General features: G+C 40.4%; 1 protein-coding gene and 1 pseudogene across 1 annotated transcript in view; both read right to left on the bottom strand.

Moving 5' to 3' along the window:
- The window catches only part of LOC127629864 (sortilin-related receptor-like), a 90,698-nt gene extending 76,569 nt beyond the window's left edge, over nt 1–14,129 (bottom strand). Inside the window, exon 1 of the mRNA XM_052107141.1 lies at nt 13,845–14,129. Coding sequence (XP_051963101.1) covers nt 13,845–14,129 — 285 coding nt within the window. The remainder of the gene's footprint in view (nt 1–13,844) is intronic.
- Nucleotides 14,130–16,548: 2,419 nt separating this feature from the next.
- On the bottom strand, nt 16,549–17,894 carry LOC127629514 (carotenoid-cleaving dioxygenase, mitochondrial-like; annotated as a pseudogene).
- Nucleotides 17,895–24,548: the final 6,654 nt, after the last annotated feature.

Here is a 24,548-nt window from a genome sequence, read left to right as displayed (position 1 = left end):
AAACAAAGGCAGCATAAAGGTAATCCATATGACACATTTGGTTTAATCCATGTCTTTTGAAGTGATTTGATCGATTTTAACTGATAAACCATAATGTAACTCCCTTTTCACTATATATTTTGACATCTTGACTCCTTGGCACGATCATAATTTGAATCTCTATTCCACTTACTTGGCTTCACGAAGCACAGATCACACATACATGGCCAGTTGACCTGCATTGTATTGATATATACTGTACAGTATATTCACATTATATCTCCTTCCTGTGTTTGTGTTCAATAGAGAAAGTTTTAAAAGTTTTATGAGTTTGAAACAGCACAAGGGTGAATAAAAGATGATATTTCTTCAAAAGAGCACAATGTGACTGATAAAATCTCCAATTATCTCTTTAGCATAGAGAGGAGGGCTTTTAAGTTGTACTTCAAATGCTACATCAAATGTTTTTGTTGACTGTCAACAACAGCTGATTAGTCACTTAAACAAATCCACATCCTCATCTAATAGGATGTGTACCAAAGCTTTTCCCACAACTGTGCCAACAAACACCATGACAGCAAATGGGTGCAACCTGATCCATTTTACCCTTCCAAACTCTTAGTGCAAGAAGCCAGACTATTAAGGCCTTTCAATTCCAAACGCGAATTTTCTCTTCTATTTCTCGCTGCAATTACTTGCCGAGATTAACATTTTGAATAGAAACAATGGATTCCTATTGAGCCATTTACAACTGGAGGAAACATTTGCGTGCCAACAAAGAGAGGTTTTCTTTTTACAGTGAAGGTGCATACACACTGCCAGCGACTTTATCGCTCCAGGTCGCCAGTGGCTGGCGGTGAAGTTGCTAGTGGGCGTTCCCACTACTGGTTGCCTAGTAACGTTTGTAAATGACATTCACGGATGTCATTCCATTGCTGTTGACAGCTAATCTCTTTTCTTGCGACTAAAAACAAACATTTTGGAGGGAAAAGACTAAATATAAATGGAATCAGTACATAAAATGCTTTATATCAAAGATGAATGAGAAACAAGGCGTGCTGTTTCCCATAGCGGCTGTTTATCTGCGGCGAAAATGCAAATGCCGGTCTGTCTGGGTCCATAAAGTCCCCGCGATCTCAGATACACCTTTCCACGCAATATTTTTCTTAAAAATGTCCTTGTACGTGGGAAGAGACATATCATAGAGCACTGGGAAATTTCTAACAGCAAGAATTAGCCTTTCATCCATCTTTCCGTTACTGCAGGAGCTGAGAGAGAGAAAAGGATCACGTGAGTTCTCCCGTCTTCTCTCCTATTGGCTGTCGCTTCCGTTAGTCGCTCCAAAGTTGAACTTTTCTCAACTTTGTCGCGTCGCTGGACACGCCCACATCTAGCGCCAACGGTCGCGACAGCTCGTGTCGCCGGAAGTCGCTGTGCTCGCATTGAAAATGAATGGTATTGAGTCGCTGTCGCGCGCGACGCCGCTGGCAGTGTGTACGCACCTTGAGAGTGTAGATTTTTTTTTCTTCACCCGACGATGACATGCCCTGACCAATAAAATATGAGTTTTAAACACGAAAATAACTCAAAGAAGGATATGAATTTTATTTGCATTAAATGCCTGTTTTTAAAAACTTTAATCTTACAGCTGAAGTCAGAGGTTTGCATACACCTTACATATAAATTCAGTTTTTCCCAATTCCTGACATTTAATCGTAGAAAACATTCCCTGTCTTTGGTCAGTTAGGATCACTACTTTATTTTAAGAATGTGAAATGTCAGAATAATAGTAGACAGAATGATTTCAGCTTTTATTTCTTTCATCACATCTCCAGTGGGTCACAAGCTTCTCACAATAAGTTGCTGGAATTTTGTCCATTCTTCCAGACAGGACTGGTGTAACTGAGTCAGGTTTTTAGGCCTCCTTGCTCGCACATGCTTACCTCGGATTGAGGTCAGGGCTTTGTGATGGCCACTCCAATACCTTGACTTTGTTGTTCTGAAGCCATTTTGCCACAACTTTGGAGGTATGCTTGGGGTCATTGTCCATTTGGAAGACCCATTTGTGACTGAGCTTTAACTTCCTGGTGTAGTCTTGAGATGTTACTTCAATATATCCACATAATTTTCCTTCCTCATGATGTCATCTATTTTATGAAGTGCACCAGTCCCTCCGACAGCAAAGCACCCCCACAACATGATGCTGCCATCCCCATGCTTCACGGTCGGGATGGTGTTTTTCGGCTTGCAAGTCTCACCCTTTTTCCTCCAAACATAACAATGGTCATTACGGCCAAACAGTTAAATTTTTGTTTCACCAGACCAGAAGACATTTCTACAAAATGTAAGATCTTTGTACCCATGTGCACTTGCAAACTGTTGTCTGTTTTTTATGGCAGTTTTAGTGGCTTAGTAGCTCAGTGGTAAAGACACTGGCTACCACCCCTGGAGTTCGCTAGTTCGAATCCCAGAATGTAATGAGTGACACCAGCCAGGTCTCCTTAGCAACCAAATTGGCCCGGTTGCTAGGGAGGGTAGAGTCACATGGGGTAACCTCCTCATGATCGCTATAATGTGGTTCGCTCTTGGTGGGGCATGTGGAGAGTTGTGCATGGATGCCGCGGTGGATGGTGTGAAGCCTCCACATGTGCTATATCTCCGCGTTAACACGCTCAACAAGTCACATGATAAGATGCAAGGGTTGACAGTCTCAGACGCGGAGGCAGCTGAGATTAGCCACCCGGATTGAGGAGAGTCGCTACACCACCACGAGGACTTAGAGCACACTGGGAATTGAACATTTCAAATTGGGAGAAAAAAAAGGTTTTAATGACTTCAAACTAAGTGTATGTAAACTTCTGAATTAAACTGTAAGTAAGTACTCTTACTAATCTAACATGCTGTATATTGTGGCATTTTGCCTTTGTATCCCTTAAAAAAAAAAAAACAGCTTTAGTGATCTTAAGTGTTTTTCTTCGCCAAATATTAATAATATTAATACTATTGCTGTGCACTCTGTATAAATGTCTTTGAATCAACTTGCCTTTGAACACCAAAAAAGTGATGTTGGTTGAAATTTGTGTTTTATGGTGCGAATTATAAAGACTCTTGGAGTGTCTAGATGTCGTCACATTTAATTCGTAACATGCAGGGTTTGGAGCAAATGTAAAATACAAGTAGATGTTCTAGTGAGGATATAAGAAATAATCAGTATTGTTCCAATTGACATTTGTTTTAACATACATTTTGTGTGTGCATTACACAGGGATTTTAAACAAATATACATAACACAAGTATATACAGTATGTGTGTGCAACCTACCATACCGGGGTAAAATTGCTTGTTGATTAGCGCCACCTATTGTAAAGGCTAACGGAAATAATTCGCCTTGCTTTTAATTTGACAGGGCCATTTGTTTCGCACTATCAGGCTTTATAGTGGATCAGTGATTAGCACTGTCGCATCACAGCAACAAGGTCCCAGGTTCGAGTTCAGGCTCAACTGGGCCTTTTTGTGTGGATTTAGCATATTCTCCCTGTGTTCGTGTGGGTCCCCGTGGGGTATGGCGTTTTCTGTTTTGTCCAAAAGAGAAAAAAGGCTGAAAATATGAGCCGATATGTATATATATATATATATATATATATATATATATATATATATGCCTCCCTGCCCCTCAGTGCTCAGGTTTCACTCTCGATCGATCTAGTCAGAAATCACGGCACTACCAAGCAAAGGCCGATGTCAGCGGTGTGGAAATACTATATAATACTAATAAGCAGTACCACCGCAACCTATACGCATACTACGCAGTCTGCGCAGGGCACCAACTCCCTAGGAGGGCACCAGAAAGTCCACCGGTGCCCTTCCTCACACGTTATACGTTATTCAAGGACCCGAAAGCAGTTGTGGAACACAATCGATTGCTTCACGCTCATATTGCGAACGCGACAATCCTCTTGAATACTGGCGCATGAACAAAGATCGCGTTCCATTGCTTGCGCGGATTGCACGCAGGTATTTATAGCCCAAGCACCAGCACAGAGAGAGATACTATTCAGCGCAGCATCTCATGTTCTTGAGTTGCCAGAAAGCTGAGCAACCTTTGTTCTTGAAAAGAAACCGGACATTTTTACTTAAATAGAAAGCAGTCCAATTTGCTATGTGTACAGCAATTACATAATTTGTTTAGCCCTGCAAAACTTTGTTCTTCACTTGGGGCTACATCTGTCTTTTACAGTTGAGTTTGGTTTTTGTTCTATTTCTGCGGTTTTGCACAATAATTTTATATTAAAGTATAAATACGTTTACATAAACAGAATAGAGGCCCTCTGCCGTTCTGTGTTCTGCCTGATGTTTTCATTAAATTCACTGTGTAGCATATTTGCAAGATGCTAGCCTAGAGCTGCTAAGTTCATTACTTGACTGCTGTTTTGCATATCATTAGAGTTTTCTATTACATTAAAAAAAAACTTGGTTAAATTTGATTGTTAAAGAACTGAATAAAGAATAATATATTTAATATTGTTATAATATATTTTCTGTCCAATTTTGGGAGAAGGGAGAGAGGCAGAAAGAAAGAGTGTTATTGTAGTGAAGTAGGCACTTGTGCACCATTGCCCATCACAGCAAGCATTTCACTGCTTGAAACAATGACATCATCTCTGCAGCAGTACATTTTGGACCAAAAGATCTTTTTGCCTACAAGCTAGTCAGTTCATGTCTGGCAAACAACCATATATGTTTCACCATGAATAAAATATGAGTAAACCACACATTTAATATTAATAAAAAATGAGGAGTCATTATCTTGTTAAAGCCATAATGTACCGTTTATAGCTGTTTCATTACTGCAATATAGATATGTACTATATGGGGCTACAGGGCTAAGAGCTACAGACCTTGCATAACACAGATGAACATAACAGAAACATCCATTCATACATAATGAACATACTGAAACAACTGAACATACTAAAACATTTTTTACTGTTTTAAAAATGTTTTAATATTTTTGAATCCTCCGATACTAATTTGACAAAACATTAATAAATAATCTCTCAATCCAGTCATTGGCTAAAAAAATTATATTGGGTTGAACAATAATTTTAACTTTGTTGTAACATGAAATTGTGTCTTGAGGGCGTTTTAAAGATAATATCTCATCTGGGTTGATTTGGTTTCACCTTGAAATCTAGTGTGAGCAACTTCAGGAAAACCGAAACTAAACATGCATGCTGTTTAGACAAATTCTAGTAAAAATCCCTGGAATTACTGTAAAAATTAATGCCCCATTGTCTCATGACTGATCTTATTCTTCCCCAAGTTTTTTTAAACTTTCAAAGAATCACTCCCTTTCTTGCTACAGAAAAAGAAACTGAATTCCTGAGCCTGTGAGGCAGCTCAGACAAAATGGTACACTTACAGAATTACTGATCTTCTGCACTTGGAAAATTCTGATTCTTACATAAGACAGAACTAAACATATACTTAGGTTGAAGTCATTAAAACTAATTTTTTACTAATTTTTTCACTCCACAGATTTCATATTAGCAAACTATAGTTTTGGCAAGTCATTCAGGACATCTACTTTGTGCATGACACAAGAAATCTTTCCAGCAATTGTTTACAGACAGATATTTTCACTCTTCATTGACTATATCACAATTCCAGTGGGTCAGAAGTTTACATACGCAAAGTTGACTGTGCCTTTAAGCAGCTTGGAAAATTCCATGATGTCAAGCCTAATTTAGCTTCTGATTGGCTAATTGGAGTCAGTTGGAGATGTACAGTGCATCCGGAAAGTATTCACAGCGCTTAACTTTTTCCACATTTTGTTATGTTACAGCCTTATTCCAAAATTGATTAAATTCATTATTTTCCTCAATTTCCTACAAACAATACCCCATAATGACAACGTGTTTGAAATCTTTGCAAATGTATTAAAAATAAAAAATTCACATGTACATAAGTATTCACAGCCTTTGCCATGACACTCAAAATTGACCTCAGATGCATCCTGTTTCACTGATCATCCTTGAGATGTTTCTACAACTTGGAGTCCACATGTGGTAAATTCAGTTGATTGGACATGATTTGGGAACTATATAAGGTCCCAAAGTTAACAGTGCATGTCAGAGCACAAACCAAGCCATGAAGTCCAAGGAATTGTCTGTAGACCTACAAGACATTATTGTATCGAGGCACAGATCTGGGGAAGGGTACAGAAAAATTTCTGCAGCAAGATTTCAAACAAACTTCTTTCACATTGTCATTTTGGGGTATTGTGTGTAGAATTTTGAGGAAAATAATTAATTTAATCCATTATGGAATAAGGCTGTAACATAACAAAATGTGGAAAAAGTGAAGCCCTGTGAATACTTTCCGGATGCACTGTACCTGTGGATGTATTTTAAGGCCTAATTTCAAACTCAGTGCCTCTTTGGTTGACATCATGTAAATTCATAAAAAAAAAAAAAAAAAATCAGCCAAGACCTTAGTAAAAAAATTGAGGAACTCCGCAGGTCTGGTTCATCCTTGGGAATGGGAACCTGAAGGTACCACGTTCATCTGTACAAATAATAGTATGCAAGTATAAACACAATGGGACCATGTAGGCCATCATACCACTCAGGAAGAAGACTCATTCTGTCTCCAAGAGATGAACGTAGTTTGGTTAATCAATCCCAAAACAACAGCAAAGGACCTTGTGAAGATACTAGAGAAAACAGGTAGACAAGTATCTATATCCACAGTAAACCAAGTCCTATATCAAAATAACCTGAAAGGCTGCTCAGCAAAGAAGCCACTGCTCCAAAATCGCTATTAAAAAGCCAGACTACAGTTTGAAAGTGCACATGGGGACAAAGATCTTACTTTTTGGAGAAATGTTCTCTGGTTTGATGAAACAAAAATTTTACTGTTTGGCCATAATGACCATCGTTATGTTTGGAGGAAAAAGGGTGAGGCTTGCAAGCGGAAAAACACCATCCCAAACGTGTAGCATGGGGGTGGAAGCATCATGTTGTGGGGGTGCTTCGCTGCAGGTGGGACTGGTGCACTTCACAAAATAGATGACATCATGAGGAAGGAAAATGATGTGGATATATTGAAGCAACATCTCAAGACATCAACCTGGAAGTTCAAGCTTGGTCGCAAATGAGTCTTCCAAATGGAAAATGACCCCAAGCATACCACCAAAGTTGTGGCAAATTGGCTTAAGGACAACAAAGTCAAGGTATTGGAGTGGCCATCACAAAGCCCTGACCTCAATCTGATGAATGCCAAATGCTCAAACTGAAAAAGCATGTGCGAGCAACAACCTCACTCAGTTACACCAGTTCTGTGTGGAGGAATGGACCACAATTCCAGCATCTTATTGTGAGAAGCTTGTGGAAGGCTACCCAAAACAATTGACCCAAGCTAAACAAAAGTGTATGTAAACTTCTGACACACTGGGAATGTGATGAAAGAAAGAAAAGCTGAAATTAATCACTCTCTCTACTATTATTCTGACATTTCACATTCTTATAATAAATTAGTGATCCTAACTGACCTAAGACAGGTGACCTAAGACAGGTAATGTTTGCTATGATTACATGTCAGGAGTTTAAAATGTATTTGGCTAAGGTGTATGTAAACTTCTGACAATTGTATATGTATACAGTGGATATAAAAAGGTCTACACACTCCTGTTAAAATGCCAGGTTTTTGTGATGTAAAAGAATGAGACAAAGATAAATCATGTCAGAACGTTTTCCACCTTTAATGTGTCCTATAACATGAACAATTCAATTGAAAAACAAACTGAAATCTTTGAGGGGGAAAAATAAAAAAAACTCACCATAACCTGGTTGCATAAGTGTGCACACCCTTAAACTAATACTTTGTTGAAGCACCTTTTGATTTTATTACAGCACTCAGTCATTTTGGGTAGGAGTCTATTAGCATGGCACATCTTGACGTGGCTTTTGTGGATTTGGATGTGTGCTTTGGGTCGTTGTCTTGCTGAAAGGTGAACTTCCTCTTCATCTTCAGCTTTTTAATGGACGCCTGAAGGTTTTGTGCCAAAATTGCCTGGTATTTGGAACTGTTTATAATTCCCTCCACCCTGATTAAGGCCCCGGTTCCAGCTGAAGAAAAACAGCCCCAAAGCATGATGCTGCCCCCACCATGCTTCACTGTGGGTATGGTGTTCTTTGGGTGATGTGCAGTGTTGTTTTTGCGCCAAACATACTTTTTGGAATTATGGCCAAACAGTTCCACCTTGGTTTCATCACACCATAACACATTGTCCCTCATACTTTTGGGAGACTTGATGTTTGTTTTTGCAAACTTCAGCCGGGCTTGGATATTTTTCTTTGTAAGAAAAGGCTTCTGTCTTGACACCCTACCCAATAGCCCATTCATATGAAGAATACAGGAGATTGTTGTCACATGTAGCACACAGCCAGTACTTGCCAGAAATTCCTGCAGTTCCTTTAATGTTGGCCTCTTGGAAGCCTCCATGACCAGTTTTCTTCTCGTCTTTTCATCAATTTTGGAGGGACGTCCAGTTCTTGGTAATGTCGCTGTTGTGCCATATTTTCTCCACTTGATGATGACCATCTTCACTGTGTTCCATGGTATATCTAATGCTTTGGCAATTCTTTTGTACCCTTCTCCTGACTGATATCTTTCAACAATGAGATCCCTCTGATGCTTTGAAAGCTCTCTGCGGACCATGGCGTTTGCTCTGAGATGCAACTAAGAAAATGTCAGGAAAATCCTACTAGAACAGCTGAACTTTATTTGTGATTAATCAGTCACTTTAAATGATTGCAGGTGTGTAATGACTTCTATTTAACATGAGTTTGAATGTGATTGGTTAATTCTGAACCTAGCCACATCCTCAGTTATAGGAGGGTGTGCACACTTATGCAACCAGTTTATTGTAAGGTTTTTAATGCTAGTTTTTCCACCACAAAGATTTCAGTTTGTTTTTCAATTGAATTGTTCACGTTATAGGTCACATTAAAAGTGGAAAAAGTTCTGACATGATTTATCTTTGTCTCATTCTTTTACATCACAAAAACCTGGCATTTTAACAGGGGTGTGAAGACTTTTTATATCCTCTGTATGTGTATATACATACACAGGCAGCCAAAGTTTAGAATAATGTACAGATTTTGCACCTGGATTGGCATAAATTCACCCAACAGCAATGTGAAAGACTGGTAGAGAGCATGCCAAGATGCATGAAGGCAGTGATTGAAAATCAGGGTTATCCCACCAAATATTGATTTCCGTATTCTTCCCTTAAAGTTAAAACATTAGTATTTTGTTGTTTAAAAATGTATATGAACTTGTTTTCTTTGCATTATTTGAGGTCTGAAAACACTGCGTCTTTTTGTTAATTTGTCCAGTTGTCATTTTCTGCAAATAAATGCTCTAAATGACCATATTTCTTATTTGGAATTTGGGAGAAATTTTGTCAGTACTTTATAGAATAAAATCAAAATGTTGCTTTTACTCAAACACATACCTATACATAGTAAATTCAGAGACACTGATAATTTTGCAGTGGTTTCTTAATTTTTTCCAGAGCTGTAGAAATATACTGTATAATGCAAATTGTTTGATTGTTGTAAAGAGACAAAAATTCTTGCAGAGGGTTTTACCATGCTGACTGTTAATCACTGTTAAGAGCAGGGAGTTAACATCATGCAAAAATGCTCTCTAAAAAGTTGCATCTCTTAATTTGAGAATTGTGTCTCCCATTAAAAATAACCTCTAAAAATAATAATTAGTAGTTGACCCACTAATCGACTAATCGGTTGTGAGATGACTAGTCGATTAGTCAATCACCCTGGCACATCCCTACTCTACATGGATAAGAAGAAAAACTGCTTAACAAATTTGCAAAACAACTGTGGAATCACAGTACAAAAGACAAGCAAGCGAGTTATCTAGCAAGCCGATGGAAAAAGAAATCGAAACATTTCTCTACAAGCTGCAGAAGTAGTGATGAGTTTGTTGTTGATTTTCTCAATGAGAAAGAAAACACACTTTACGAACTACTTCAGTTCACCTCCTGGACAAGTCGACTGACAGTATAATGTAGACACAGTCTGAAGGGCTGATCGGAAGGAAATGAGTAAATAAAACAATATTAACGATTAAAACATGTAATCAATTAAAACTATAAAACAAATTAATACTGATAATATGCCATTGCGATTTACATCTACTTCTCGTATTTACATTTGTTCAAAACCTTGCATGTTGCAAATTAAACGTGATGACATCTAAACTCCAAGAGTCTCTATAATGTAAGCAACAAAAAACTAATCTCAATTAACACAACCTATTTTAAGTCCAATTCATTATTAGATACTTATATGATAACAGATAGCACAGCAATAATGATTACATAATTTTGTTGGGAAAAAGCACCACGTTTTAAGTTTAAAAAAAAAAAAACACTTTGATAACAAAGACTTATACAGAGTGCACTGTAAGACACAGCAATACTTTTAATACACTGCCTGGCCAAAACAAAAATAGCATAATATTTAGTTGAACCGCTTTTAGCTTTGCTTATGGCATGCATTCGTCACGTTTCGACAACCTCATGCAACGTCGCAACATTTATTTCTATCCAGAGGTTCATTCATTTTTGGCCGAGATCTTGTATTGATGACTCTGTAAAGTCTGTTCCAGCACATCCCAAAGACTTTCAATGAGGTTCAGGTTGGGACTCTGTGGTGGCCAATTCACATGTGAAAATTATTCCTCATGCTCCCTGAACCACTCTTTCACAATTTGAGCCCGATGAATCTTGGCATTGTCATGGCATTGTCATCCTGGAATATGCCCGTGCCATCAGGGAAGAAAACAATCAATTGATGAGATAACTTGTTCATTACATTGAGGTAGTCAACTGACTTCATTTTATTGCCACATAACGTTACTGAACATAGACCTGAAGCAACAGTGGGCACTATGCATAACGGGTGCATTGCTTCATACGCTTCACTAACAAGTGGCTTTGCAAGCTCACGTAATATTTTGGCACTGAATATTAGCCTAGACCTTGGTAGTCATTCAGCATTACATACTTGGGACCAAGCTTAAAACTACTAGCACAAAATAGTATTTGCTTGTCAACAGCCTACTTAACATGGCTTATTAGGTAACAGAAAAGATCAACTTCCAAGAAACAAATTACATTTACAGGAAATTCTATAATGAATTATTACTGTTTAACACGAGTGACAACAGAGCCAATGTCAGATCACATTGTGAAATATTTCCAATTAAATTGTGAAAGTACAAGACTCTAAAAGCAATAAAAAATGTGTTAAATTGAGAGAAAACTTGCATGGTCACACTGTGTTTTTTCCATGTGAAAAAAGCCTAGGCATTCACCTTCAAGTGCTCGTCCTGGGGCTTGGCATTGAAAGAGGACTGCATATTTATGCTAATGACTCTGTCACAACATTTCCGCAAACTTGGTGAGTAATTGTGTCACAACAGGTCTTCGAGACAAAAACAAAGACCCTTAAAAACAGTATATATATCCTTTCCATGAAACAGCAGAGAATTAGTTAGGTTACTTGCAATAACAAGAAGAAAAAAAAAGTGGATGTTACCATTTACATAAAACTGTATCCCTTGTATGTGCTAAAAACAACATAAACTAAAAGGTCTGAAAGTTGCAAGTAAGGAAGTGAGGCCCAGATAAGAAATCTTAATTGGATCATCTGAGGGGGTTATTCTCCTCAACTGAAATGGTCTCTATTCAAGACACTAATTAAACTTCATAGAGGATTTCCTGTACAAACTACAGGGTGAAAAGTGTGTAAAAGTCACTAATCTTAGTGGCTGCCTTCTGCTGCATAAGTTTTAAGATGGTATTACATGTTTGTTACAGTATAACTCAATGCAAGGAAAGACAAACATTTTGTCAATCGCTGATATAACACTTACATTAAGTATTTTTCATAAAACACTGCATGTCTGACAATTTAAGATAATAATGTTCATATATATGTGATCTGAGCATTGATTTTAGTATGATATGGATAAACCTAAACTAATCAAGTCCATACCATCTATAGTTTGACTTTAGAAGCCACAAGTGAGTCACAGCACCTCAGGCCTTGAATCATAACATCACATGCTGTGGTAGATAAGTGTTTTTGAACTCATCAAGACACACAACTCTAACAAAAACCACACAAGCTGTATTTATGCTGGCAACCACACTCCAGTATATGTAGACACATAGCAATGGCTAATTTCCAGAGGTAATTCAGTGGTTTGACCCATTAATGTCTCAAAGACATATTGGATCTGAGGTAAAAGCAGGAACAGGCATTATTACATGCCTGACATACAGAGCAAAACACTTGAGGAGGTAGAAAAATGTATAAGTGAGAGATTTCCCAGCAAAGATTTTGCAACCAGTTATGCCTCTCTGGTTTGTTACTGCTTGCACAAGACTGCATCCACTTAGTAAACAAGCATCATGTCATACATTTAAAGGGATAGTTCTCCCAAACATGAAAATTCTCTCATCATTTATTCACTCTCATACCATCCCAGATGTGTATGACTTTCTTACTTCTGCTGAACACAAATTAAGATTTTGAGAAGAATATCTCAGCTCTGTAGGTCCATATAATGCAAGTGAATGGTGACCAGACATGTGAAGGTCCAAAAAGTACATAAAGGCAGCATAAACGTAATCCATAAGACTCCGTGGTTAAATCTATATCTTCTGAAGCGAAATGATAGTTGTGGTTGAAAAAAAGATAAAAATGTAAGTCCTTTTTTACTATAAATCTCCACTTTCAGATCTTTAAGTCACATGTGGTGCCTGTTTAAATTCACTTACTCATCTGAAAGTGAAAGTTGAGGTTTATAGTAAAAAATAACTTAAATATTTATCTGTTTCAGGCCAACAACTCTCATATCTCTTCAGAAAACATGGATTTAATCACTGGAGCATTATGGATTATTTTTATGCTTCTTTTTAGACCTTCAGATTTCTGGTCACCATTCACTTGCATTATATGGACCAAGAGGTGAGATATTCTTCTAAAAATCTTCATGTGTATTCAGCAGAAGATTCTCAAGACACTGACATTAGTGAAAAACACTTCAGTTAGAAACATCAACAATACTGATTATATATAACATTTAAAATAATCAATAATTTATAGGTGTTCTTCAAATGTTTGCTTGTTATTATTCCAGTAGGGGCATCAAGTGGACAGCATCACTACAGAATAAACATACATAACAAGAAAACGGTACTGTGTGTTCTGGTAAAAATATAATAATAACAATAGAACTATATAATGAATCTTAACCTAAAAATGATTAACGTGTTTGAAGTCTTACGTCATAGAACACATGATGTTCGTTGAGCTCACTGTTCTACAATAAACAAAAGCTTCCATAGCATGTATTCATGAATATGTGAGCAAATCACATAACCGAGAACGTTATGTATGCAGTACATTCAAAATAATTATATTTACCTAACTATCAAATAGCCTTCATTGTTTGATATCAGGTACAAGAGAAAGGTGAGACTGTTTATTCGGAGCGATGAAACCTGAGCGCTCTACACTCACTATTCATATGTCCCGATCGGACATCCAAAATCGTTTAATTTCACGGTTGAAATCATATATTTGGCATGAGGACGACGCGTGGGAAAAACCTTCTTGACACAAACAGGTCAATCACACTTCTAGGGGACTGCGCGTGCATCCCAACTACAGCTAGATATGAGGAAAAGGCAAAAGCTGAGTGAGGATGATTTAAACTGAATACTTCCATGTAATTCACAAACAGTTCATTTAAAACTCGCTTACCCTTCCATAAACCTTTGGCACGGGTGCTTCAGCAGCATTCCGCCGAACGCGATGTTGATGCGCGTCTGAAGCCTCCCTGACTTCCCTTTCCATTCGCACGACACGGCTTACAGCTTGCTCCATGTGTGCACTCACTAAAGAGAAACCCCGGTCCTGCGGGAGCATGAATCTCCGGTCATGGTGAAGTCGAAGCGTGGAGGAGATCGAGCCAGGAACGAGTGTTAATAACAAATATATGGCACAGCCACTGAGAGACAGCATCTTGCGTGTCTGTCCTGACGCCATGTTTGTGTATGTTTGACTGTAACGCGTAAACGAGCGCCTCTAGCGGCCAACCACAGTAACATACAAGACCATGGATACATATGGCGCAAGATGTTTTTGTAGACATGTTGAACATAAGCAGCTCATAAATAAAGACAGACAGAAGGAAAAGAAAAGAAAATCTAATTTTCGCTTTCATTTTCCCGTTTATGAGTGTTCTGCTTTTAAGCGACACATGTATCATTACAAGGACAAGCTGTTGTATGAAGTTGGTTGGTACACCATCGTTTCCTTTAGCCTATTATTGTATTAATAGAAAAACTATTCCAGTATCTATCTACTTTTCAGTGGATTGCTATTTATGAGGTCAACTGGAATTTGGTTTGGCCTCCACCTCATTAATATGTACTGACTAATAAAGTTTAAGACGTGTCTTTTTAAAATATTAGACACATGCTATCCCTGTAATAGTATGCTTTCTAAATACATTTGACAAAATTTAGAATTTTTTACTTTTTGTTACAAAGATGAGATGATCAAACATCTCTTGGAAAAGCAAATATTTCTTGGAATATATGGTATCTGACATAGGTATTAACACTTTTGATATTATTATTTTTTATTATTACAACAACAAAAACTCACAGATTCAATATATTGGAAGCGAAAGTGAAAGTGGAGATTTATAATAATAAAGGACTCAGATACTGATCTGTTTCTCATCCATACCTATCAGATCGCTTCTGAAGATATAGAGTCTTAAGGATTACTTTTATGTTTTCTTTATGTGATTTTTGGAGCTTGAAATGTCTGGTCACCATTCACTTGCATTGTATGGATCTACAGAGCTAAAATATTCTTCTAAAAATCTTTTTTTGTGTCCAGAAGAAAGAAAGTCATACACATACATCAGGGATCGGATGGGTGAGTATATGATGAGATAATTTTCATTTTTGGGTGAACTATCCCTTTAATAACGATGAGGGATTATTGAAACCTGCCGAGTGACAACAGTCCCACCTACTGGCTGCAACAGGTACACTGTAAAAAAATTGAGAACAATAAAAAAATTAAGAAAAATCCGTTGTTTTCACTAAACACACACACACACACACACACACACACACACACACACACACACACACACACACACACACACACACACACTGGCAGCTGTGGTTTCCAGTAAAAAATGCAGTAAAAATGTAAAAAACTTTACACAACAACCTGTACATTTTACAGTACCGTAGGCTAATTTTGTTTACTTTTTTAAATTATAAACTTAATATATTAAAATTCTGAAATGGTAAAAATCTGATTTACACTTTTTAACGTATTGTTAATAATCATAGTATTTACAGAGAGGTACGTGATGACATGAATTTAATTAGTAGTTCTTCTATCTTCCTGGAGTCTTGAACAATAAACATGGAGAGAGAGAGTGCTCAGTCTCACTCACACAAACACTAAACACCATCAGGGTAACACATGTGAAATTAAAATAATGCAGTAAACATTAACTAACATCAAATATAAAACAGAGCACCCAAATGTACATAACTGACATTAAAAATAAGAAGAAACTATTCCCATAAAATATAATGAAATGTAATAGGTCACGCAGGGCATTCTGGAAACAAAAATTTACCGTAAAAAGTGCATCTACTCTCTTGTTAAACATAATGTAAATTGAATCATTAATTATATGGTACAATCATATTTGTTAAGTCTAAAAAAAAACACAATTTTACCGTAAAACTACATTTGTTGTCTTTTTAAATATATTTAAAAAAATGTAACGTATATTTTATGGTAACTACTCGTTAACCAATTGATGTTATTTTACTGCAGCATTTTTACAGTACAGTTTGCCCACAGGGTGTGTGTCACTGTCCACATTCAGTGGTAGGATAAAACAGCGGTGGAATGCTTTGCACATGGTGTTGTACACCTAGTAAAATTATCAAGTAACGTGGAACAACTTAAAGATGCAAAAAGTATTTTTTACCCTTTAAAAAAGTTTTACTCTTAATGAAATGAATAGTAATTTTGAAACATATGAATAAAGTGATGAGCACTTATTGAGATGAAGATTCTAGTCATCAGTAACCTTATAAAAGCTGTTTTATTCTACATGGGGCAGGGACACCCTCATGGGATCAGCCAGTTTAGAATCATGACCAGCTGAATACTTCTCAATCTCAGTAACCGTCATGTTATTTGACACTTTCACTCTTGGATTTAATTATTCATGGCTGATTGCAAATTCTACAAAAAAAAAGAGTGCAATTCTACAATGGCATCTGTAACTGAAAACTATTGATTTTAAATGATGCTGCATCCACACCACTAGGGGTCAGTGTAAATCCAAGATGACACGAGCAAAAGTTTATTGAGTGCACCCTTAAATTGATGCGTTGAGGATGATTTTTTTTTTTTTTTACCTAGCATTTGCAGACTTTTTTAGATTCTGAATCATGTAGTTGTTGAATGTCTGGCCATCATCAGAACAGCACATGTCCATGATCAGGAAGCTGTTTTCTTCATAACAGTTTATCTGATGGAAGGCTGAGAAAGGCTTTGAATAATATTGGACGAGGCTCAGCAGTAAAGTAAAAATAAAGTACAGAATCATTCATTCATGCTTAGCAGGGAGCCAAAGGTGATTTTAAAATCATTTTTAAATGACTTCTGGTAGTTCTGGTAGAAATACTTTGACAAACAGTTTGTTTTTACCTTGTGTGCTTATTGATAACATGAAAAACTAGTGTGTGGGGGTCCCAATATAAGCCATTAGTAAACCCATTTGTCTCCATCTTCAAGAGGTCCATTTTGATTGGCTGCTCAATGAATACCACATAGTTCTCTGACATGGCTGCAATAACAATGTAAATTCTTGGTTGCCAATTTGTTTTAAAAATTGTTCAAGAACAAATATATTAACCAGTGACAGGATTTGAGCACTGTTTACTTACCAAAGCTATGATAGTAGGATGGTTTGGACTTGTCCTCAGATGGGATAGAGCAAACAACTGTGGCTCCTTCCAAGGTATCTTCTGCATTTTCCTTCTTTGGGGGCACTTTTATAATATTTAGAAGGCACCTGAGAATAAAATTGAGAGTTTAAATATTAAGTTTACTTTTAAACACTACCAATATTTGTATTTTTTTAGTGAGGACGACTTACAGGTAAACTGCTAACAAACCTTCAGGAGTGTAAGAGTTGCCCATGTTGTATGGGGGTGAGCTGTGGCTCCATTAACAGCAATGAATTTACTCCAGTCCACCTACAAACAATGATTTTCACTATATATTATACCATTTCAGTTGGTATATTCTCCATAAAATCTTATTTTTAAATTATTAATACATCATTTGTCCATACCTTTTCTTTTGTTTCAAGTGTCTTTGGGTCTATTTTGTGCATGAAGTTTGTCTCTGTGCTGACATAATAGTCTCCTTTATACTGGACAAAGCTAACATTTGCCTTGTCAGTTGGCTCTTTGTAGGAAGAGAAAGATACTAAGTTTGCTTATCAGAACATATTTAGACCAATTTAATCAGAACCAAAGATTTTACACTCACTTGGTTGCTCAAAGTGGGAGAGGAAGCGCTGGAAGAAGTTCTTGCAGGGGTCTGGCATTGCAACCGTGCCAAATTGTATGTCACAATGCTCATGTATGTCACTTTTCCATCCTCAATGTAGAACTGATGCAGAAGTGCCATGCCATCAAACCAGTTGTTGAAGCTCAGGGAACTGCTGTGCACTGAACAAGCACTACACATACCTAATCATGGAAAGGGGAAAATGGGCCCTATGGCTGCAAGCTGGGCCCCATGGGAGTTGTAGATCCCTGGCCTTCAGCCCTTATAAGCCTGTGTGTTAAGGTGTCCCTGATTCTGGGGGGTGTTGGGGACAAGAGATATATATAACTAAAGAAAAATCAAAGACCTTAAAGCGAAAAAGTCTTATTGAGGTCACAGCTTCACACATGTTAATGCCATTTAGGGTAGAAAAAGATGTTTCATAAATGATCTAGTGTTGTACAAATTAGGGTTTTCATCCAATACAAATTAAAATAGTTCAGAATTACACATGGCTTATTTTTAGATCAAACATAAATACAGTAAATTATAGTACTAAATATTGAACCACTATACATTAAATGGAGAAAATCGATAACATATGAGATAACACATTAAGAAAATATCTAAAAGCTCTTCTACCCTTCATTTGAACACATTAAATAGCTGATAAGCCTGTTGAGTTGATGACTTGAAGTACAGCATAGCAATTTTATGGGTTTTCTAAACCAAACCCCAGTTAGACAAATTGTCTATAACTGGAGATGATTTAGTACTGTGGCCACTCTCCCAAGAAGTGGCTGACCAGCCAAGATGACTCAAAGGGCACCGCAGAATGCTCAATGAGGTAAAAAAAGAAGCCTAGAGTGACAGTAAAAGACTTGAAGGAATCATTGGAACTGGTAAACATCCCTGTTCATGAGTCTACTATACTGAAAACATTAAACCGGCAGGGTGTGCAAGGCAGGACACCACAAAGCAAGCAAATTGCTGTTTGCCTGAAGTTTGCTAAAGACCACCTTGTCACTCTACCATGTTACCGGGAAAATGTGGACTGATAAAACTAAGGTTGAATTATTTGGGAAGGACACAGCACTATGGCGTAAAAATGGTACTGCATACCAACATGAAAACATCAACCCAATAGTGAATTACGGTAGAGGGAGCATCATGATTTGGGGCTGCTTTGCTGCATCAGGGCCTGGACCGCTTGCCATCAATGAGGGTAGAATTAATTCCCAAGTTTATCAACATATGATACAGAATGTCAGGATGGCTTTGCACTAGGTGATGCAGAAGGACTATGACCCTAAACATAGAAGTAAATTCACTGAATTGCAATTAAAAAACAGAATTGCTTTAAAAAAATAAAATCCACCTGTCTCAAACTGTGACCTTCTGATTCATGCAGGCTTGCCAACCATGTGCACAATGCTCAGACAGTGCACACTTCACTGGATTAGCCATGTTCACTGGATGAAGGATGGATGAATACATACCTCTTCATTTCAGTGAAGAAATGCTTATTGGTCCATGGATATAACCACATGTAATAATTAATATTCAACAAAAAAAAACATATCAGTAGACCACTACTATGAACATTGGGGAGGACATGTCCCCCTCAATGTCTGTGGTGGTTATGGGCCTGCATTGGTCAGGCAGATAAAAAAAGGAATTTGGTGCGGTTTCATATTTCCTTGCACCAATTACCCAGAAATGACTCCAGATGCAGATATTGGCAACAAAATCCACTGCTGATACTGCCTTACCAGCGAGACTTGGGAGAAAATCCATGGTCTATGACCGAATGAGCCCTACTAATAATGTGGACTATTTTATTAGTTTTATAACTTTATAACATCACTATTATATTATTTATCTAATCATTGTGGACCTGATTATATCCAAAAGTGTAATCAAATCCTTCCTAATAACAGAAGGACGGACGTTTTGTCTATCAGTGGCTTGCTCCCGTGAGCGACGATCGCAATGTATGAATTATCAAAGACGCGATTTGAGAGAACCGCCGATGCGTTGCCGATGTCAACGAGATATCTAGAACGACTCGGTTCCCTGAGAGGAGGGAACGAGTATTGCGTAAGTAGCTTACGCTATGGGAAAACTCCGTTTCTCGAGAAATATTGAAGTCTTTATGTAAAACGCATTGCAGCTGCACAGCAGACAGTAATGAGCGAGGCAGCTCGGTCATTGGCTGTGCTGCGGCAACTGCTCGAACCAATGACGGGCGACTCTGAACGCAGCGACCAATGGTAGCGCCTACGCGTCCAGCGCTCAGAGCCCGCCGAAATTAGCATAGCCAGGCTATATAATGGGCACCCCGTCATACGAGTTCCTTTAGGTTCAATCGACTGAAGCGAACTGACCAAGCAGAAGCAGAAGCAGAAGCAGAAGCAGAAGCAGAAGCAGAAGCACAAGCACAAGCACAAGCACAAGCACAAGCACAAGCACAAGCACAAGCAGAAGCAGAAGCACAAGCACAAGCACAAGCACAAGCACAAGCAGAAGCACAAGCACAAGCACAAGCACAAGCACAAGCACAAGCACAAGCACAAGCACAAGCACAAGCAGAAGCAGAAGCAGAAGCAGAAGCACAAGCAGAAGCACAAGCACAAGCAGAAGCACAAGCAGAAGCACAAGCACAAGCAGAAGCAGAAGCAGAAGCAGAAGCAGAAGCACAAGCAGCAAGCACAAGCAGAAGCAGCAAGCAGAAGCACAAGCAGAAGCAGAAGCAGAAGCACAAGCACAAGCACAAGCACAAGCACAAGCACAAGCACAAGCACAAGCAGAAGCAGAAGCAGAAGCAGAAGCAGAAGCAGAAGCACAAGCACAAGCACAAGCAGAAGCACAAGCAGAAGCAGAAGCAGAAGCACAAGCAGAAGCACAAGCAGAAGCAAGCAAGCACAAGCACAAGCACAAGCACAAGCACAAGCACAAGCACAAGCACAAGCAGAAGCAGAAGCAGAAGCAGAAGCACAAGCACAAGCACAAGCACAAGCACAAGCACAAGCACAAGCAGAAGCACGAAGCACAAGCAGCAAGCACAAGCACAAGCACGGCAGCTTACGCAATACTCATTCCCTCCTATCAGGGAACCGAGGTTACGTTAGTAACCGAGTCGTTCCCTATCGAGAGGTCTCTCCTATTGCGTAAGTAGCTTACGCTATGGGAACACCATGTAAAATGCCGTGCATGCTGACTTCGCTCTATAAAGCCAGAGGCAGATGCCTGAGCCTTAAAGCAAAGTGATTATTCCAGGAGCCGGCCAACGGCGAGCTACATAATGGGATAGTATAGAGAGCCCTTCCAAGGTGGTCCATGGTGGGGCGCTCATAGTACAAACACAAGCACATATCTTATGTACTGAGTTTTCTATGTGCTGATATGCATAAAAAATCCTTTAAGTCAGTCAGAGACAGACCTTGTAAGGGAGGAGATAATGCTCAGCATATACATACTCCAGTCCATTCTACAGTCAGGCTGATAGAATGTTGGAATGCAATGAGGGGACCTGTAGGTTATAAAACCTGATAAATGTCGAAGGCGAGGCCCAGCCCGCCGCTGCACAAATATCTTAAATTGGTATCCCACTCGACCAAGCCCACGAGGAGGCCATGCTCCTCGTAGAGTGAGCTCTGACGCCAAAGGGGCATTGAAGGCCCTAGGCTTCATAAGCTAGCGCTATAGCATCCACTATCCAGCGCGATATTCTTTGCTTTGAGACTGTGAGACCTTTAGTGCGGCCGCCAAAGCATACGAATAATTGTTCCGTCTGTCTGAACAGGGCAGAACGTTCCAAATATACTCTGAGCGCCCTGACGGGCAGAGTAAATTAGCGTCGCTTTAGTCTGCTGGGGACGATAGAGCTGCCAGAGATATCACCTGTGCTCTGAAGGGTGTGGAGAGCACTTTAGGAATATACCCGTGCTTTGGCCTAAGGACAAGTCTGCAGTCGTTAGGTCCAAATTCCAGGCAAGCAGCGCTTGATGACAGCGCGTGCAGGTCGCCCACACTCTTGACTGAAGCGAGCACCAGGTTTTTCAGGTACGGAAGCAGGGCTCTGAGAGCCAAGGCGACCGCCTTCATTTCCAGACAGTTTATATGTAGGCGCTTTTCCGGGTTTGACCAAAAGCCGGAGACAGGCCTGCCCTCGTAAAGGGCCCCCCATCCTATTTTGGAGGCATCTGTCGTGATCATTGTTCTCCGCGTGTTCACGCCCAGACTCACGCCGGTTTGATACCAGTTGATGGCTTTCCAGGGCATCAGGGCTTTTATACAGCCGTGATTCGCTCTGATCAAAAAGTGGCCCGAGCGCCACGTGTGAGTGGGGACACGGCTCTTGGGCCAGCGCTGGAGAGGACGCATGTGCAACAATCCTAGCTGGAGTACAGCTGATGCCGAGGCCATGAGACCGACCATTCTTTGAAATCGTTTGACGGGGGCGCGCGCGCCCTTTCTGAATGATGTTGCAAGGCGTCGAATAGAGAGCGTGCGCTCTGATGAGAGGCGCGCTGTCATCTGCACTGAGTCTAGCACTATTCCCAGAAGAGATATTCTGGCTGGGGGATAGCACGCTCTTTGCAAAATTGATTCTCAGACCCAGGCATTCTAGATGGCTGAAAATCCAAGCTCTGTGCGTCGTTAACTGACCCTCTGATTGTGCTATGATTAGCCAATCGTCGAGGTAATTCAGTATTCGCACTCCCGCTGTCTCAGGGGAAAGTGCCGCGTCCATACATTTTGTGAATGTACGGGGGCCAATGATAGGTCGAATGGTAGTACTGTGTACTGGTATGACTGTCCCTCGAGCGTAATCTCAGAAAAGGCCTGTGATGAGGCGCTATCGGAATGTGAAAGTAAGCATCTTTCAAATCCACTGATAGAAACCAACCACCGGGCGAACTTGCGCGAGGATATGTTTGGTTGTTAACATTCTGAACGAGCTGAATCATAAAAGCTTTGTTCAGATGTCTGAGATCTAGGATGGGGCGGAGGCCACCATCCTTTTCGAGACGAGAAAATAGCGGCTGTAAAACCCGCCTCAGCTCATAGAGGGAGGAACAGTTTCTATAGCCCTTCTCTATCAGTTCGAGCACCTCGGTGCGTAGAACATGTGACACATCTTTCCTCACTTTCGTCTCGACCACCGCTGAAAAGCGGGGTGGTCTGCGAGCGAATTGAAGTGAGTAACCGTGTTTTATTATGTTCAAAACCCATTTTGGAATGTCGGGGATTTTTTCCCAGGCTTTTGCTTGCACAGATATGGGCTGAATGTTGGCTGGGGGCGTGTCGCAGTGACGTTATGGGGCCCACCGGCAAATTGCCTTGTGCTAACACTGAGTTTACAGCTCCCAGAGGCGCAGGTGCGCGCTGAGCAGCCATGTTGAGTGCCGAGTGCAGGGGTGCGTGTGAGCTTACAGGCACACATGCTATCTCCGTAATGCTCGCATCGTGAGCTGGAGAAATGTTTGAAACTGTATAGACAGTGTTTACAGGTGGGGGTGTATACATTGTAATAGGCACGCGCGCCACTTTCATAAAGCTTCCCGCTCTTAGCGGGGAGTTTCTTGGCTCGCGCGTCACATCTGTGATGCTTGCGGCATGAGACAGAACTGTTTGAAACTGTATGTGCGGCGCTTATGGGTGGGGGTGCATCTACTGTAGTAGGCACGCGCGCCATTTTCATAAAGCCTCCCGAACGCGGCGGGGGGTTTTTGGGCATGCATACAGTGTTTGTGTGTAGGGGTGCATGCATGACAGCAGGCACGCGCACTACCTTTATAGTATTTCCCGCTTTTACTGGGGAAGTGTTTATAACTGTGGGAACAGTGCTTGTGTGTAGTGGTGCATACATGACAATAGGCACACGATCCACATTTATGGGGCGTCCAGCTTGAGCTGGGGAAGTATTCGGCACTGTTTGGACAGTATTGATATGTGGGAATGCGCACTTTAATGTGGACACGTGATCCCTTTGACACAGGCAGAAAATAGATTTCTGTGTGTTGCCGTTAAAACGGCGTTTGATTGCAGGTGAGCGAGTTCTGTGACTGGCCCATTGACTGCTGTACAGACATTTCCAGCCGCCTGTAAGGGGACTGGGTAATGCCTTGCAGGAACCACTCGTCCAGCCGGCTGCGGGCGGGTTCTTCCGGAGAAGACCAGTCGAGCCCGAGGTCTTCCACGGCTTTGGACAGGATGCGGACGATCTCTGAGTCCATGCTGGTGCCCCTGCTCGTGTCCACTAATGTCGACGGCGCGGGGTCGAAGGCCGAGCCCGGCCAGTCGTCGGATGCGGCGTCAATGGAAAGGCTGTCATCCTTTTCACCGTCGTCCCCTGACGCACCGAACGAGACGAGACCGACCGCTCCGGAGGGGTGCTGGTCTGCCTGCGTGAATTGAACTGGCGGCAGGGATTCCTCGGGTGGTGGTGAAGCACGCGGGGACTGGCCCGGCGTGACGTCACTGAAGTCCGCGTGCTCTGGCGGCCTCCGTGAGCGGCGCTTTTTCTTGCGCGGCTCGAACAGAGGGGATGGCAGCACGGTGGTAGCAGGCTCGTTCGCGGCAAAGGCGGCAAAGCGAGCGCGCAGCTCGGTGAGGCCCAGGGAGTCACATTCAGGGCATCCGCCTCGAGTGAGAGCAGCTTCTGCGTGGTCAGGTCCCAGGCAGCGAGCGCACAAAATGTGACGGTCCCCGTCAGGAAGAGGGCCTCTGCACGAGGCGCAGGTCGAAGGCATTTGAAACAACGCCTCGAATTTGCTCTTTTACTAAATGACAAAAAAGCGTCGCAGAGGCAAACACTTGCAAAGTAGCTTAGTAAAAGGATATCAAGGT

Source organism: Xyrauchen texanus, chromosome 36 (genome assembly GCF_025860055.1).
Source record: "Xyrauchen texanus isolate HMW12.3.18 chromosome 36, RBS_HiC_50CHRs, whole genome shotgun sequence".
NCBI classification, from domain to species: Eukaryota; Metazoa; Chordata; class Actinopteri; order Cypriniformes; family Catostomidae; genus Xyrauchen; species Xyrauchen texanus.
This window is presented reverse-complemented; position numbering and strand designations above follow the sequence as displayed.